The 18,433-nt window shown below is 32.8% G+C and overlaps 2 protein-coding genes across 3 annotated transcripts; both read left to right on the forward strand.

Annotated features, from left to right (window-relative positions):
* The first annotated feature begins 4,444 nt into the window (after positions 1 to 4,444).
* On the forward strand, positions 4,445 to 8,685 carry LOC133687343 (receptor protein kinase TMK1-like). Its single transcript, XM_062107034.1, has 2 exons — positions 4,445 to 7,229; positions 7,853 to 8,685. Exons 1-2 carry the CDS (start codon positions 4,856 to 4,858, stop codon positions 8,359 to 8,361), a joined length of 2,883 nt encoding a protein of 960 aa, XP_061963018.1. The 5' UTR covers positions 4,445 to 4,855; the 3' UTR covers positions 8,362 to 8,685.
* Positions 8,686 to 9,688: 1,003 nt separating this feature from the next.
* LOC133700011 (pentatricopeptide repeat-containing protein At1g05750, chloroplastic) lies at positions 9,689 to 12,486 on the forward strand. 2 transcript variants are annotated; one of them, XM_062123568.1, is made up of 2 exons: positions 9,689 to 11,750; positions 12,115 to 12,486. In XM_062123568.1, exon 1 carries the CDS (start codon positions 9,758 to 9,760, stop codon positions 11,342 to 11,344), a length of 1,587 nt encoding a protein of 528 aa, XP_061979552.1. In that variant the 5' UTR covers positions 9,689 to 9,757; the 3' UTR covers positions 11,345 to 11,750; positions 12,115 to 12,486. The 2 variants fall into 2 exon arrangements, with proteins under 2 accessions (XP_061979552.1, XP_061979559.1); XM_062123575.1 differs by having other exon boundaries at positions 9,689 to 11,603.
* The last annotated feature ends 5,947 nt before the right edge of the window (positions 12,487 to 18,433 follow it).

Below are 18,433 nucleotides of genomic sequence, written 5' to 3' on the forward strand. Positions count from 1 at the left end.
TTTTTTATTATAATAGTTGTTTTACAAGATGTTTTTTATTGAAAATATATTAAAATAATTTTTTTATTTTTAAAAATTTATTTCTATATAAACATGTTAAAACAATATAAATGAATTAATTTAAAATAAAAGTAAATAAATAATTTTATTTTTTTTAAAGAAAAACACTCTTTAAACGCATGAAAACAAATAGATGCTAATACCTAACCTTTCTTATAATTCCGATTACCAAAGTAGTACGATGGAAGACAGAAACAGAAATCAATTTTCTCTTGTCAAGATTTGACATCAAAAAGTTATTTTTGACTAATATATATTCACATTTAAGAAACCTTGTTTAAGTTTGACATTGCTTCACGCCATAGCTCTTTTTCAGGTGAGCATTGATGGTTTGGTTTGAAATTAAAAATTCAATTTAATTTACTTTTTATTTTTAAAAATAATACCTTAAATCAAACTTAAAATATGTTTAAAAGTATAGTAATGATTATTTTTTAAAGTATTTTTTATTTAAAAATATGTTAAAATAATAATTTTTTTTAAAAAAAATTATTTTTGATATCAGCATATTAAAATTATTTAAAAACATAAAAAAATAATCTTAAAAAATACAATTTTAATCATATTTTAAAATATCTAAATAATCAATTTAAAAACTTGATTTCACTTGGTTAAATTTAATTAGTCAATAGGTTAAGTAATTGGGCATTTTTAGATATTTTTGACTGATTGAGCTTGTGTTTTTTTTATTATTATTTAAAAGAAATTGGTTTATTTCGGTTTTATTGGTTTGTCAAATCTGAAATCAAAACCAAAACAGATTGATTTTTTTATTAATTCGTTAGGATAAGAGTCAGGAAATTAAGGAGTCTATCCTGCTAATGAAAATATCATTATACATGTATGCTGCATCCTCTTATTAGAGTGATGAAAAAAAAAATTAATCCTTTTTCTAGAATAAACTAGCTTTTTGGCCCTCATTGTATTGCAAGTCGTTTTTGTTTTGTTCAGCATAAAAAAATGTTGAGATATTAGAAAGTTAAAAATTTGATGTATGATGGTAAAATCACTTTTAACATATTTAAATAGTGATATATTAAATGATTTTTTTAGAATAAAATATTGAGATGGTGGAATATTAAATCGACCTGGATCAACAATAACTAATCTATGAAACCTGTGATCAGGTATGAAATCTTGATAAAACCATGGAACCATATCAAAACAAATTAAAAAATTCAATTATAATAAACTAAATATTGAGGGTCAAAAGCAAGAAAAAATATAATTAAAAAAAACAAAAAAAATGATTTGAGTAAATTTATATTGGTGGCTTGCACAATGCTACGGGTCAAGCTAAATTTTTTCGAACATAAAAAGAACAAAGTTAAGGCAACGCTAGGATTTCTAAAGAAGTAAAAGAAATTGAAGACTTAAGTCATTGAGTCAACTGGTTTTAATAAATTTAGTTAATTTAATAACATAAAAAAAATTTAATTTAATAATATTAAAAACTAAGTAATCTTTCAAAATCATAACCAAGAAAATCTTAAACCTGGGTTCAATTAAGAAGCCCAATTCTAACAAAAAAAAACGCTAAAAAAATGATATCAAATTATATTAACTTATTATGTTCATTATCCAAGTCATTTGAATTGAAACACCAAATTTGAAAAATATCAAATCTTAATTTTTAATTAATAAAATGTCAAATGATAAAATTAAAAAAAAAAATCAAGCTTACAAAAGGATAAAAATTATTAGCAATTATAAGCCAACGAAAGGCTCAAGCCTAAATAGGTCAACCTGCCAAACCCACGTGTCTGATTATGTGAACAAGTAACCTGATATAAATGAAATTAAGAAAATCATAAAACCTATTTTTTTATTAAAAAAACCCCATCGTTAGCTTATAAAACCTGTGACTCGGGCCATTTGGCCAGAAGCATCAAAAATGAAAAAAACACGAAGTCTAATTATCAACAAATCAAATATTGAAGGATGAAGTAAAAAAATATCAACCACACAAAAGGATTCAAAAGAAAAAAGAGTAATTACATGCCAAAAAAAAGTGTGAGTCCATCCGAGTTAAATCGTTAAACCTACAAGTCAGGTCATGAAATCAAGATAATATAATAAAAAATAATAAAAAAAATCATGCAGCTTATTTTGTTAAACAACAATCAATTCTTTATTAAACATAAGGACTAAAAAATAAAAAATAAAAGAATTTTTAAATCAAAATAAAATTTGTTGCAAATTAAAAGTGATTCGTGTTTTTTTGTTTTATGTTTTATATTTTACTCCTATATCTTTTAATTTTACATTTTACCATAATTTCAAATCTTTTAGTTTTTTAGTTAATATTCATTTCATTAGATTCGAGTCTCTTTCAAATGACACTATTCTATATCGAAGAATTTTCAGTTCTTATGACCATGTAGCATTGACGTCTCAAACCTAGAGGAATAATGGATTTAACTTAGGCTCCAAAAATGATATTACTAAAAATAAAAACAACTCCACCCTCCTTTAACTTTTTTTAAAATAATCACATATGTAATTATTGTATCTAATATATTTAATTTAGAAGTCCAAAAATCTAAATTTCAAGATTTCATTTGATTTTTTATTCTTGTGTGAGTTTGTTTGGTTTGACTTTTAGTGCTCTTAAATTAATTGTATTATATTATTAATGACTGTTTGATTAAAATTATTAAAATATAATTAATTAAAACACTTTACTTGTAATTTTATAATTTAAATGTATATTATATATTTTATATCATGTCAAAAAAGTATTTTTGACAATCTCACTCTTAATCTTTAAAATCTTTTAATATCTTTAAATTTTCAGGTGGAAATTAATACTTATCATCACGAATGGTGTTTTTTTACCATTTATAGCTCAAATTCACCATACTCCATGTTTGGATCGTGATTAACGCCATCATTTACGCCTTGAGTCTCGACAAATTGACCATGGAAATAATTAGTGATGTGAAAAATGATAATAACTCCATGCATGCATATATATATATATATATATATATATATATATATATATATATATATATATATATTATTTACGCAATCTTTCACTTTAATGTCAATAAAATCAAAATAATTAAGGATCGCAAAATAAATACCATAAAAATACTTTCTATTACATATTACATGTTCGAAAGTTGCCTCGGATGCCAAATTACAAATTCAAAAGTTATGTTACGAATAACCTTTGGAAATGCAGGTTGCAAGATTTTATTAGCTGTGATCACGGATTCAAAGTGATGATTCCTTCTCCATGCTATCAAAAAAAGAGAAAGTGAGTGGAGGTAAAATTAAAAATTTATTTTTTAAAAATTATTAATTTAAGTTTTATAAATCTCAGAGTCATTAAAGACTTATATGATTATTGACCATAAAATCTATAAAATTAATCGAAATGAGTACAAGTTGGTCCGGACATCCATATTAATAAAAAAAAAACGATCCATTCTCCGTAAACACATGAATAATTCAATGTTTTCCTCCATTAAAAATCACAAAGAGGAGGTTGCTTCCACCTTTTATCTAGCATATGGGGTCTCATGCTCCCTATTTCCTTTCCACCATCCAATATTCTTATGGATTGTTTGAGCAGGATGATTAATTTTTCTTAGAAATACCTCTCAGATAGATTAAACACTCTGCGATAAAAAGAATCCCTCCAATTATGCAGCAGCAAAGAATAAAGTGAATAAAATAGAATGGCGTTGGTAACCAAAAGACATGACAAAGTCTTGTTTGGCAGTCAAAGTTGGAAGCTTAAAAATGCCTGAACACGAGGAGGCCGCTGCGATCACCAGAACAAAGGGAGGTGATCAATGTGGCGGCCATCATTAGACCACCGCAGTCGAGTCCGCCAAATCTGGCTTGGCCCACTCCTCGCCTCATCATTGTCATCAATAATAATCCCGAGAGATTTCCAAATCTAAACCATCCCTTACCGACATCACAGGACCTGCAGAAGCGCCAGGAAAATCAACCAGGGCCCACATGTAAACATCCTTGTATAATTAATTGTTTTAACTGGAGAAATGAAAAAGATATATTATTGTTTAAATTAGTTTTAGAGTAAATCATTATATCCAAAACATGTTTTTTATTTATATATATATTGAAATAATAACCAATATTATCTTTTTTTTTACAGTTTTAAGATTACATTATTTGTATTTACTTTGCGTATTAAAAGTATTTTAATATATTTTTCTAAGATATTATTTCCAAATTGGAATCCAATAAATTAGAGAAAGATTTTAATATGGACAGTAATTACCATTATCTTGATAATCCAAAATGCCTTTCCTTTCCTTTTATCATTCAAATGGATTTTGTGATTACACATTTCTTCTTGCCTTATTAACAATAATATAATATAAATTATTATGACTTAGAAAGTTAAGAAAAGATAGATAGAAGAGAGAGGGGTGGGGGAGAGAGGCACAGTCATTGTGGTGCACTACTTGAACTTTTAGGGTTTGAGTGTTCAAAGATTTAGTTAAACAAAAACCTTAAAAGTACTAGATGATGATCTGAATGTTCCTGTCTTTGTCTCCACCTCTGTTAGTCACCATTTCCTCTTCTGGGTCCTCTCCAATCTCCTTCAAAATCTTAGCCTTTCCAACTTTCACTTCTTGTTCTTCAAAAACTTTGTTATAAATCTTGTTCCCTGCATCTGGGTCTTGTAGTTTACACCCTTTTGTGGTATTTGACACGTGAAAGCCCTAGTTTTTATGTGGGATTTTAAGGTGCATTGGGAGGGTTAGTTTCATTCTTTTAGTATGTTGATTTGGTAATAGGCGGTGAAAGTATGAAGCTTTGCAACCTGTTGTTTTTATTGTTGTTGTTGTTGGGTTGTGTCACATTGGGGTATAGTGTTACAGATCCTAATGACCTTAAGATCTTGTTAGATTTCCAGAAGGGGTTGGAGAATCCAGAGCTTCTCAAATGGCCTGCCAATGGTGATGATCCTTGTGGCCCTCCTTTATGGCCTCATGTTTTTTGTTCTGATGGCAGAGTCACACAAGTTCAGGTCCAAAGTATGGGTCTTCAAGGACCCCTCCCTCCAAATTTTAACCAGCTCTCAAAGCTTTACAATATAGGCCTCCAGAGAAACAATTTCACTGGGAAACTCCCCACCTTTAAAGGATTATCTGAATTAGAATTTGCTTTCTTGGATTACAATAATTTTGATACAATCCCGTCTGATTTCTTTGTTGGACTTAGTAGCATAAGGGTTTTGGCTTTGGATAGCAATCCTTTGAATGAGAGTACTGGATGGTCTCTTCCCAGTGAGTTAGCAGATTCTGTTCAGTTAACAAATCTTTCAGTGTCTTCAAGCAATTTGGCTGGTTCATTGCCTGATTTTCTAGGCAGCATGCAATCTCTTAGTAATCTAAGACTTTCTTATAATAGATTATCTGGCGAAATTCCTGCGAGTTTTGGGAAATCTTTGATGTCTACTCTGCTGTTGAATAATCAAGAAGGAGGTGGCATGAGTGGTCCGATTGATGTTATTGCAAGCATGACATCACTGTCCCAACTATGGCTTCATGGGAATTCTTTCACTGGAACAATACCTGAGAACATTGGTGGTTTGTCTTTGTTGAGAGATCTTAATCTCAACGGGAATAAGCTTGTTGGTTTGGTTCCTCAGAGCTTGGCAGATATGCCGCTGGATAATTTGGACTTGAACAATAATCAACTGATGGGTCCAGTGCCGATGTTCAAGGCTGGTAAGGTTTCTTATGAATCCAATCCTTTTTGTCAATCTAAACCTGGTTTGGAATGTGCCCCAGAAGTTAATGCCCTTTTGGACTTTCTTGGTGGTGTGAATTATCCTTCAATCCTTACTTCTCAGTGGTCTGGTAATGATCCATGTCAAGGATCATGGTTGGGATTGAATTGTGATTCTAATTCAAAGGTTTCTGTCATAAATCTGCTTAGGCATAATCTTACTGGCACTCTTAGTCCATCAATTGCAAGATTAGATTCACTGATTGAAATTGATCTTGGAGGAAACAGTATAAAGGGCACAATTCCTAGCAATTTCACGAATTTGAACTCTTTGAGATTGTTGGATGTTAGTGGAAACAACCTTGGTCCTCCATTGCCCAAGTTTCGGACTAGTGTGAAGCTTGTTGTTGATGGAAATCCTCTTCTGGATGGTGGGAATCAGACGCACCAACCCCCCTCCTCTGCTAGCAGCCCTCCTACAGGGAGTTTTACTCCACCAGAGAATCCTCCACGAGGCAGTGCACCGCCTTCGCCATCCACTATGCCTTTCAGTCCACCTTCTCCAACATCAATCTCAAACACAAATCAAAGAACCAAACTGGTAATTGTGGGTGGAATTTTTGCCGGTTCATTGTTGGCTATCGTGTTGATTGCTTTGTCTCTATATTGTTGCTTTAAGAAGAGAAAAGAGACCTCAAATCCTCCCAGTTCCATTGTGGTTCATCCTAGAGATCCGTCTGATCCAGAAAATATTGTTAAGATTGCATTTTCCAATAACACCATCAGAAGCTTGTCCACTCAAACCGGAATTAGTTCTGTCAGTAATACCAGTAATCTTACAGAAAATTCTTCTTTGGTTGAGTCTGGAAATGTGGTTATATCTGTCCAAGTTCTTCGCAAGGTGACAGATAACTTTGCCCAAAAGAATCAGCTTGGCTCTGGTGGATTTGGCATTGTCTACAAGGGTGAATTGGAAGATGGGACTAAAATAGCTGTCAAGAGAATGGAGGCCGGGGTGATGGGCAGTAAAGCTGGGGATGAGTTTCAGGCTGAGATTGCCGTTCTTTCTAAAGTTCGGCATCGACATCTGGTTTCTCTCCTAGGGTATTCTATTGAAGGCAACGAGAGACTTCTTGTTTATGAATACATGCCTCAAGGTGCTTTAAGTATGCATCTTTTTCATTGGAAGAAACTGAACTTGGAACCTCTGTCTTGGATGAGAAGATTGAGCATTGCACTGGATGTTGCGAGGGGGGTGGAATATCTTCATAGTTTGGCTCGACAGACATTTATTCACCGAGATCTCAAATCATCTAACATTCTTCTAGGTGATGATTTTCACGCAAAGGTTTCTGATTTCGGGCTGGTGAAACTTGCTCCGGACAGAGAACAGTCTGTTGCGACAAGACTAGCTGGAACCTTTGGTTACCTCGCACCTGAATATGCTGGTAAGTGTTTTCCAAATTCCCCTTCCAAACTCTTATTCCTGGTATAGAAGAACAAGGGTTATTTAGAAATAAAAAAAGGCTAATTTAACTGAAGCTACGGAGAATTGCATGGTTCAGTAAGATTTTTCTTGCTTTCCAGTTGTGCCTCATTTGTTCAACAAAATAAAGTCTTGGTTAAAACATCTACTGTGAAATGCCAATGGTTATTTCTTTTGTCCCCTTGTAAGTTCTTGGCTATGCTGCAGAGTTACGGACAAGCTTATTTCCAGTACATCACGTTGGTTATTGATATCCTTCTTAGTGTAATGAGCTTATTCAACCATGTTATTGATAAGAATGCGGTGATAATGTTAATGATATGCAGAATAGAAATGTATGTTGCACGAATGATCAGATAGTTATTGAACAATTTGATGGCTAAAATTAAAAATTGTAAGCACGTGTGATCTTTGTGAATCCTCCTTTAGTCTACACTGTAGAATTGTCTTATAAATTTGCAGAACTTTGGTCTTCAATCATTCGTTCTGATTGGTGGTTTTTTTGGGATTCAATCTCCAAGATAACATCAACAACTAGAATCCTCAATTGACTTCATCACTTACTATTCTTTTTCCGTGTCACAGTTATGGGGAAGATAACAACTAAAGTTGATGTGTTCAGTTATGGAGTGGTATTGATGGAACTTTTGACCGGGTTAACAGCCCTCGATGAGGAGCGCCCTGAGGAAAGCCGATACTTGGCTGAGTGGTTTTGGCGAATCAAGTCAAGCAAAGAGAAGCTTATGGCTGCCATTGACCCAGCTCTTAACGTCAATGACGAGACATTTGAGAGCATCTCCAGCATAGCTGAATTGGCTGGGCATTGCACTTCAAGGGATCCAAACCACCGGCCTGATATGGGTCATGCAGTGAATGTGTTGGTGCCACTTGTTGAGAAATGGAAACCAGTTAATGACGAATCCGAAGACTTCTATGGCATTGATTACAGCCAGCCACTTCCTGAGATGTTAAAAGTTTGGCAGGATGCTGACAGCACTGGGCTAAGTTATACCAGTCTTAGTGACAGCAAGGGTAGTATTCCAGCCAGACCAGCTGGGTTTGCCGAGTCCTTCACATCAGCTGATGGTCGTTAGATGGAGGTAACTCCTAAGCACTGAACTAGAGCTGTAAGTTTTATCAAGTTGGTGTCAGTTGCTCTATTTTCTGCTACGCTTAATCGAATCACGCATTTTCTTTTGGTTATTGCACACCGTAAATACAAGGTTAAGAGTCAACCACACAGCAAGCTTCTGGGATTTGTTATTCGAGCCATGATAACTGTCTCATGGTGTAGATAGATAGTTGTTATCTTCACTTTTGCACTTGGGTCTTCCTTAATACAGAATTTGCTTGTTACTTTAGCTATTTCTGTAAAGAATTCATGGTCATTTGCTATTTGAGTTCCTTGATTCATGTCATCGTTGCCTCTTCTTGATTGTTTTGGATCAGACACTGCGTTATCATGTTAATCTCGCTGCCCAAGTGCCTCCATTTTCCAACAGAAATTCAAAGGACACCTTCTGAGATGAATCTTAGTACTAATTATGTGGGGAGGTTCACATTGTGGCCAATAACCCTTGATTTGGTGGCTAGTTTTTGAGAAACATCTGGTGTGTTCTCCGTCACGCATCTGGAAGATATCGCAGCCCTCGGATGCTGTGGCTTGTTTTTCCTACCAAAGGAGTGGAAATTTTGGACTGAATTGAAGAACTTGACAAAATACCGTTAATTCATATCATTAGCATAATGATGATTTATTATTTAATCAAGATATTATTTAAATTCCAAATTCAAGTTGGGATCCAATAAAAATATTATTTAATCAAGTTTATTAATTTATAACGTCGGATTTTAAATCTCAGCTTGAAAATTGGAATATCTAATAATATTCCCTTTTTACTGTAAATTATTTGATACATAATGATGAAATCATCGACTGGAAATAATTTATACAAACACATTAAAATTATGACACCCCGGAAAAGCAAACTAGATATATGCTCTGATGAAGGATTTTTCTCTCCACTCAAATGACAAAATGAGTATTTAGAAATGTTTGATGCATGTATATTTGTCCATACTAAAATGGTACCACAAGGACCCATAATAATAAATTTTATTCAATTCTGAAAGATATAACTTAATTGATCATATTTTAGATTTACTTTCTAAAAATCATCAATTCAAGTTTTACAAACCTAAAAGTCACTGAAAGCTTACATGGTTCGTTAACTTCAGAACTCGTTGGAATTAGTCCAGATGCGTACAAACTGGCCTAGACACTCACGTTAATAAAAAAAATAAATTATTCACTAAAATCAAGAAGAGTATTTGATTGAAAATATATTAATACATTAAGGATCTGATTGAAACAAAAAAATAGATTGGAGGTCTAATCAAGACTCACCCTACTTTCTTAGCAACCCGCTAAATGGAAGGCTATGAAACCAGTCTCTCTCTCTATCTATCTCGTAACGGTAATTTGACAAAATGACAGCGCTTCCCGCCCTCATATCCACCACGACCAACACAACAACCACCACTCTTCCTCAACATCCCAACACCATACTACCACCGCACACTACCCGTCATCAAGACCAAACCCGACTCATTAACCGCGACTCGAAAAAACCCAATCTTTCCCTCAAACAAATATCTAATAAAACCTCAATAGACCCCGTTGTTTCATGGACCTCTTCACTTTCCCGTTATTGCCGCAACGGGCAGTTGCACCAAGCCGCCTCTCACTTCACTCAAATGCGTCTCTTAGAAATCGACCCCAATCATGTCACGTTCATTACTCTTCTCTCCGGCTGTGCAGATCTTCCATCACAAGGAAACTCTCTTGGCCCTTTACTTCATGCTTACACGCGAAAACTGGGCTTGGATACGTGTAATTTGATGGTGGGTACAGCGCTTGTTGATATGTACGCTAAGTGTGGTCATGTGGAATTGTCTAGGTTGTGTTTTGATGAGCTAAAAGTGAAGAATTCGTTTTCTTGGAATACGATGATGGATGGGTTCGTGAGGAATGGGAAGATAAGGGAGGCGATTGAGGTGTTCGATGAAATGCCTGAGAGAGGTGTGATATCTTGGACTGTGTTGATTAATGGGTTTGTTAAAATGGGTCTTTTTGAGGAAGCTCTTGAGTGGTTTAGAAAAATGCAGGTTTCTAAAGTAGAGCCTGATCGCGTGACCATTGTTACAGTTCTGTCCGCGTGTGCCAATTTGGGAGCACTGGGTTTAGGCTTGTGGGTGCATCGATATGCTTTGAAAAAAGGGTTAAGGGACAATGTTAAGATATGTAATTCTCTGATTGATTTCTATTCTCGATGCGGGGCCATCGAATTAGCTCGTCAAGTGTTTGAGAAAATGGGTGAGAGAACTTTGGTTTCTTGGAATTCGATTATTGGGGGTTTAGCTGCTAATGGGTTTACCGAGGAAGCTTTGGAGCATTTTGATTTGATGCAGAAACAAGGGTTCAAGCCAAATGATGTCAGTTTCACTGGAGCACTCACTGCTTGCAGCCATACTGGTTTGGTTGATGAAGGGCTGAAATACTTTGATATCATGGAGAGAGTGCACAAAATTTCTCCTAGAATTGAGCATTATGGGTGCATAGTGGATCTTTACAGCCGAGCAGGGAGATTAGAAGATGCAATGAGTGTAGTACAAAATATGCCAATGAAGCCAAATGAAGTTGTTGTAGGGTCATTATTGGCTGCTTGTAGGACTCGTGGGGATGTTGAATTAGCTGAAAGGTTAATGAACTATCTTGTCCATTTGGATCCTGGAGCCGATTCAAATTATGTATTACTCTCCAATATATATGCAGCAGTTGGAAGGTGGGATGGTGCATGCAAGCAGAGAATGACAATGAAAGCTCTTGGTATACAGAAGAAGCCAGGATTTAGTTCAATTGAGATTGGATGTGACATTCACGAGTTTGTGGCTGGTGATAAATCTCATGATAAAGCAGAGGATATATATTCGATGTTAGAGCTTCTGTCTTTTGATCAAGCATTGTGTGGTTATGTTCCTGAAGCCATGGCTAAGGATATGCTAGGAAATGGCTGAAGGTAGCAGTATGAGACGGAAAAAAAAACATGCAATTCTCAATTGTTAAGACTATTGCCTTCTTTCTTTGATGTTACTATTACCTCCTTACTGAGTGGCATTGCTTTTGATCAAATGGAAGGCAATGCTTGAAAATGGATGGTTATAATTAAACGGATACTTTGCTAGCTAGCAAATAAACACAGTGCTGGGCACCTTCTTATTCTCCAAGGAGGACACCACATCGCACACTCATCTTACTGTCTTCAAACGCTTGAAGGTGTGCTCAACTTTCTACTGCCTCTGTTATGTGATCTTTTATTGCATTAACACCCAGAGATGAGGCTTTTGCTGTAAAAGTTGTTGGAGCCATCAGAAAGTACCAGAAAGACATTGCTCTGTTTTTTAAGAGAAACGTGATCAGGAGGTTTAGTACATGATTTGTTTTTTACATGTATTTTTAATAATATTTCACTTCAGTGACTCAGTTGTAATTTCTATTTCATTTGTGAATATAATTCCTTTAAACTTTCCAAGAATTATACCTAAAACCTACACAAATACCACCCCTCCACTTGTATCATTTCTGCCCCGTTTGTCCCCGTTATTCCTTAAATCTTAGGCAGAGTTAGAAATGACAATCTACAAACGAAAGCCATTTTGAGAATCGGCTCTATAGGAAAACACATTCTATGTAACTCGGAGAAATCAACAATTAAACATTTTAATAGTTTTCAATCAGCTGTTGAATCATGGATTTTGAAGATGTTTTAATATTGCATTGTTAACAGGTATGGCTCTTGTGGACTAGTTTCTTATGATGGCTGGGACATGAATGGCCATTTCCTAGAACAGTAGATGATCTACTTCGGCTCAGGAGTTCTTGTGTTCACAGAAAAATGCAGAGGAGAGTTTGGGTTCTCTTTTCTTTGGTCAATGTGGCTGGCAAGGAATGATTTAGTCTTCAATGATGTGGCACCAGAATGCGATAGTATCTGCTCCAATGGTGAAGCTCGATGGTTTTTTCAGGGGAGCAAAATTTAACATAATACTTGTATACTTTTTTTACACAAACATATAGCATATCAAATAAAGTATATGATTAGTTCAAAAAACAATATCAAGTTTGTATATTTGAATAAAAAAAATTGAATTGGAAGTAATTTTTTTTATTAACACATTGAATTGGCGGACATGTAACTGTTTTTTTAACACATCAAATTGGAAGTAATTTTCAACAGAAGCCTTGAAGCTTTCACTGCACAAATTTTGCAAACTTCATGTGCAAAGTCTCATTTAGAGAGATTCGAGATCATCATCTGAGTTGATGTCTGAGAGAGCAGAGACATTTTTTAGGATTTTATCTTGCTTGTGTTCATGTGGACATGATTTGCCAAAATAACTCTTTAGGATTTTTGTGGACTAACTTTTTTAGGATCTATAAGAGGGATGCAAAAGTTAGGAAATAGTGCTAGAAACATTGTTCGAGGGTTGTTTAGATATATGAATTTGGTTGCATTTTTAACAAAAAAATAAAAATCTCATGGCTTTTTTTTTTATTCAATGTCAGTTAGCTCGATTTTGAATCGGAGATTATCATGTTCTAAAAAAATAGCTCGCAAGCTCGCAATATCTATGATCATTTCTTATGATATCAAACTGTCTAACTTAAGTAGGTTCCAAATGTCCTAGTAAGTGTTCTATGAAGACTACAGGAAACATGTCCAACATCTCGTTAATCTCTATGATGAAAAAAAACAAGAAGATTTGGATTTCCTCCACCAGTCTATATATTTGCAAAAGAAAGAACTAAGCATGCCTGGAAAGCAAAAGATTCTGATGAGTTTTGATATAATTTTTTTTATAAAAGCCTTGTCATTTGCTGCTCTAAATACCTGATAAGAATCTTCTTATAGATGAGATGGAAGAACTGTGGGTTTCGCCATGGAGATAGCTGTGTCAGTGTCAAAGAATGCAATAACATGGATAGGTTTTGCATATTTTTCTGTCTGGATGCGAATTTTTGCCAAAAAAATAAAATCCCATTGGCTTTCTTTTTTCAATGTCAACAGCTCGATTTTGAATTGGAGACCATCCTGTCCTCAAAAATGGTTTGAAATGTTTGATTCCATTGATAACTGGGCTAACAAAGTCTTGCAAACGAGAAATTATCTTAACAAATTTTGTACCTGCTCATGAAAATGACAATCAAATAGATTATGAAAAGAAAATCCTCAAACAAATTTTGAGAAGAAAAAAAAACCAAGTTTTTCCACTAGTTCAGTCCAATCCTAAATTGGATATTGATAAATCACCAAGTCCTAAATTAACAGATCGCCAGGTTAATTGGGCCGAGCCTGGTTCGTATATTTAGGGAAAGAAGAAGATGAGAAGGTGGCATCATATGATAGGAGTTTCTAGGGTTGATCATAGTTTTCCTCGGTGGTAAGTCTTATCAAATGGTACTGAATATTTTGTTTGCATTGGATATGATTGGCTTCAAGTTCAAACGCTCTTCTTTCATTAACAAATATTGCAGCAGAACTCGAGCCTTTTTTGGATTGGGAAGAATTATCTGCAAGAGTTGAAGTTGAAACATTGATGGGTCATCATCTCTCGGGAATAGCTAGAACCATACCGATTCATTTTACATGTATCTTATCTTCTCCTACCGGCATTAGAGACTCTAATGAGGCAGACATTTTTGGCAATTAAGAGAGCTGTAGAGGTTAGCTCCACGTTTATATATATATATATATATATATATATATATATATATATATATATATGCAAGTGATTGGATTTTGGACACAAATTCAGCCATTCATGGTCTCAGAAGAATTCGGTTGATAGACCTTGGAGGTTGTAGAATGAGTTCAATGCGATATCTAGTCTATGTTAGATGCTCCAACAGTCACTTTCATGCATGTTCACATCAAAGGTAACTAGATTTGTGGCCCGCGGAGTTTTAAAGAAGCTAAAAAAGGCACGATTCATGACATAGATTCCATTGAGTAAAAAAAAAAAGGTACAATTTATTTCAACAATAAAAAAAACATATAGCAATTGTAATTTGATAAATATTAAAAAAAAAACCTAATGAAAGATTGGAAAAAGATAGATAAAAAAAAGTGGCTAAGCTAAGATTTCAGTCAATCAAATGTGAAAGAACAAAATAATAAAAAAAACCTGACATGTACCATCCTGAGGGAGCATGCTAAATATGTAATCAAGATCTTGACGTCGGAATAAGCTAATAGAAAATAAATTTTAAAAAAATTAAAGTTCAATTCCAAACAAATTCAACATAGAGGCATGAAATTGAGAAAAGAAAAAGAAACTATCAAAAGGATATAAAAAAAAACCCCAACAAATCAAGAAAGCCAATCAAAATTTGCAACTTGGATCATATGAATGAGATAACTTAATAAAAAACAAACCACAAAAGATCATGAAGCTCAATTCTAAAAAAAACAATGATGAAGAATGGAATGGAAAAAATATTAAGCTTTTAAAAATTATCATTAAAAAATATAAATCAATCGAAACCAACTTGCCAAACATATAGTCTAAGTGATGGCACCGAGATAAACATATTAAAAGGAAATCAAAGAACATGACGAAGCTCAATATCCTAACCAAGATAGGTTGCCTGTGCTAAAATGTGGGCATGTCAAAAAAATTTCTAACATAAAAAAAATACAACTTGGTTGTGGTATAAGGGTAACCTCGTCAAAATTAAATTCAATAAAACAATGAAGCTCAGTTATTGAAGAACCAAATGTTGAAAAGCGAAAATAATAAAAGAAATTTAATTTTTTTTAAAAAATCCGAGTCTACTCAGATTAATTTGCTAATTTCATTAACATGGGAGAAAAACATATTAGTTAGGACTGATATAATCTGATAAAAAAAAAGGAAAAAAAAATGCAAAGACCACTTCTCAATAAATCAAATGTTGAAGTATGAAATAAAAAAAATATATTTTTTAAAAAGAAAAGAAAACAAAAATTAACCCTTGACAACCTTCAAAATTGGTGACCCTCATCATGAACCTAGGATTAACCCCATAAAAAACCAACCCTAAACAAGTATAAAGCAAAATCTTAAACTAGCAAAATGCTATAGGATGAAATTGAAAAAACAAGCCATTAAAAAAAATTAAAAACAAAATGCTTAGGGATAACATTGAAAACAAAATTCAATTATGAAAAAAAAAAGAGTAAACAACAATCAAAAGAATAAGAATCAAATTTGATATAAAAATCAAATAAACAAACTGATAAGGGATGAGATTTAAAAGAAAAAAAATAAAAACAACAAAACAAATAAAAATAAAAATAATAATAATCAAATTGGATAAAAAAATCAAATTACATCAAATTATAAGAAATGAAATTGAAAAGAAAAAAATATAAAAAATATAAAAATAAAAAAATAAATAGGAATAAGTAAATAAAAACCAAATTGGATATAAGAAACAAAAAGCAAGACACCCTTGAATTTTTCCAATAAGAAAAGAAAGAAAATAAGAGGAAAAGAAAAATATTCACTGGAGCTCAATGATTCCACCATGAACACATATCTAGTCACAAAAAAAGAGTTAAGAAGTTTTCCAACGCTACCACTGAAGGCAACATTTGACTGCCAATTGAAGCCAACCCATCCACTCGCAGGCGCGTGTGTAGCAACATACTAATTATTTTTTAGTTAGAAATAATATTTTTTAATTTAAAAAAATTTAAAATAGCCCTAACAAAACTAGCAACAAAAAAAAAAAAGAAGAAAACCAAAGCAACCTGACCAACCGTTCAAAAAATTAAAAGCCAAGGGTAAATATATAATATATCATTTGACTGTTTTAAAAAATTGGAAAAGTCAAAACTCCATAACAATTTAATTAATTTTGTTTTTGATAAAATTAAAGTCTTTTTATTGCTAGGTACTTGGTAAATATAATAATCACAAATATATCTTTTTTTATATATAAAAAAGTCTTTTTTGTTAGGTATTGGTAAATAAAAAAATGACAAATATATCTTAGTAAAAGATCATCTTGCCCAGCCTTGAAAATTTATAAGTAGAAAATCAGCTTTACACTGTTATAATGAATAGTATGAGAGGTACAATTAATGGCGTGACAGATAAGCTAGCAATGAACTTGAGCCTGTGGCTTGACTGTAATCTGATTTCTTGACATTTTGCCACATCATTGTGGCTATTTTATTATTCTAATCTACTATATCAATTATTATATATATATATATATATATATATATATATATATAAAAAACGAAAAACCGCTGCCTAACATCTTTTCAACATATTTATTAAAACCAAGCTAAGTTGGGAGATAATATGTTGATGTAAGATCAATCATTGTTGTTTTTGTGTTTTAAATTTTTTTTAAAAGTTAAATTTTATTTATTTTTTATTTTTTTTAAATTAATATTTTTTAGATGTTTTTAGATCATTTTGATGTACTGATGTTAAAAATAAATTTTAAAAAATAAAAAATATATTATTTTAATGTATTAATATTAAAAAAAAAATTAAAAAATTAAAAAATATATTATTTTATTATATTTTCAAATAAAAAACAATTATTACAAATAATATATCCTAAAAGCTAGCTTAGTTAGTACAGGAGTGTGCATAGTAATTAATATGTTCATGTGGCTGAACGTGGTTGATGCCATTAATAGAAAATTATTCCAAGGTGGTTGGTTTTCATTATTTTTAAAATCTCATCTTTCCTACGTTGATCGATCTGTGGCTTGAAACGAAAGGAATGATTTCACTGCTGTCATTCATAGACCCCAGAGCAGTGTCGTCATCACTATCACATCCCCACCCTGATGAAAGCTCGAGGTTAGTTATTGCAGGGTCGTATACGGTACAGCCTCCAGCTTCTGTTGATTCTATTCCATTCCTATCGCAGTCAGGAAATATGCTAACCCTCTAACCTACAAATAGTCATGCTTGACTTCGACAGTACTGCCGTCCGGATTCAGCCCGCCTGCGCTTTACTTCGACACCGCCGTCCGGATTCTCAGCCCCGGAAAAATCACAGCTCTTGCAGTGACGTTATTACCTGCTGTTCCCATTTCCTTTTTTCAAACTTCGTATTAGTAAAACATCACATCCACACTGTGTTTTTGCATGTCAAGCCTTAAAACTACGTCAGTGTGATGATATTTCAGGTTGTAGAAAAATAGGGCTCAAGTGAGGGGTTGCACTCCCATCAAATTTATTGTTTGTTTATTTTTATATTTTAGAAGTATTTTTTAAAAAAATTTATTTTATTTTATTTTATTTTTTTACTTTAAATTAATTTTTTAATATTTTTTTATCATTTTAATATACTAATATTAAAAATAAATTAAAAAATAATATAATATTTTAATATATTTTCAAATAAAATTGCTTCTAAAAAATGATTTAGACTTGATTGATGCGACTCCAGTAAAGGATATTATCTGCTCCGGCAGGAAAGCTCGATGGTTTTTCCAGGGGAGTAAAATTTAACATAATACTTCTTAACCTTTTTTACACAAAAATATAGTATGTCAAATAAAGTACATGATTAGTTCAAAAACAATATCAAGCTTGTATATTTTAATAAAAAAAATTGAATGGGAAGTAATTCTTTTTATTAATATATCAAATTAATGGACATATAATTAATTTTTTATATAGACAATAAATATATATATATATATATATATATATATATATATATATATATATAAAAGATTGACTGATTATCTAAAATATAAGACTTACCTTCAAATTATTTAGATTTTTTAAAACACCATTAATTATATATAAAAAACTTTAAAATAAACATATGTTTTTAAAATATAAGTTTATTCACTAACCCAATCCAGGTTAGATCCCAAAGTTTTAAGACCCGGCCCGGTGGCCGGCCCGGTCTAAGGCCCGGGTTCCGGGTTTTGGCCGGGTCACCGGGTTTGACCGGGTCGGCCGGGTCAATTCTTTTTTTAAAAAAAAAATCAAAACGACGTCGTTTTAGTAAAAAAAAACAAAAAAAAAACAAAAGTCAACGGGTTTGTCACCGGGTCTTGACCGGGTCTTGCCGGGTCAGCC

This window comes from Populus nigra, chromosome 1, assembly GCF_951802175.1.
Source record: "Populus nigra chromosome 1, ddPopNigr1.1, whole genome shotgun sequence".
Lineage (NCBI taxonomy): Eukaryota > Viridiplantae > Streptophyta > Magnoliopsida > Malpighiales > Salicaceae > Populus > Populus nigra.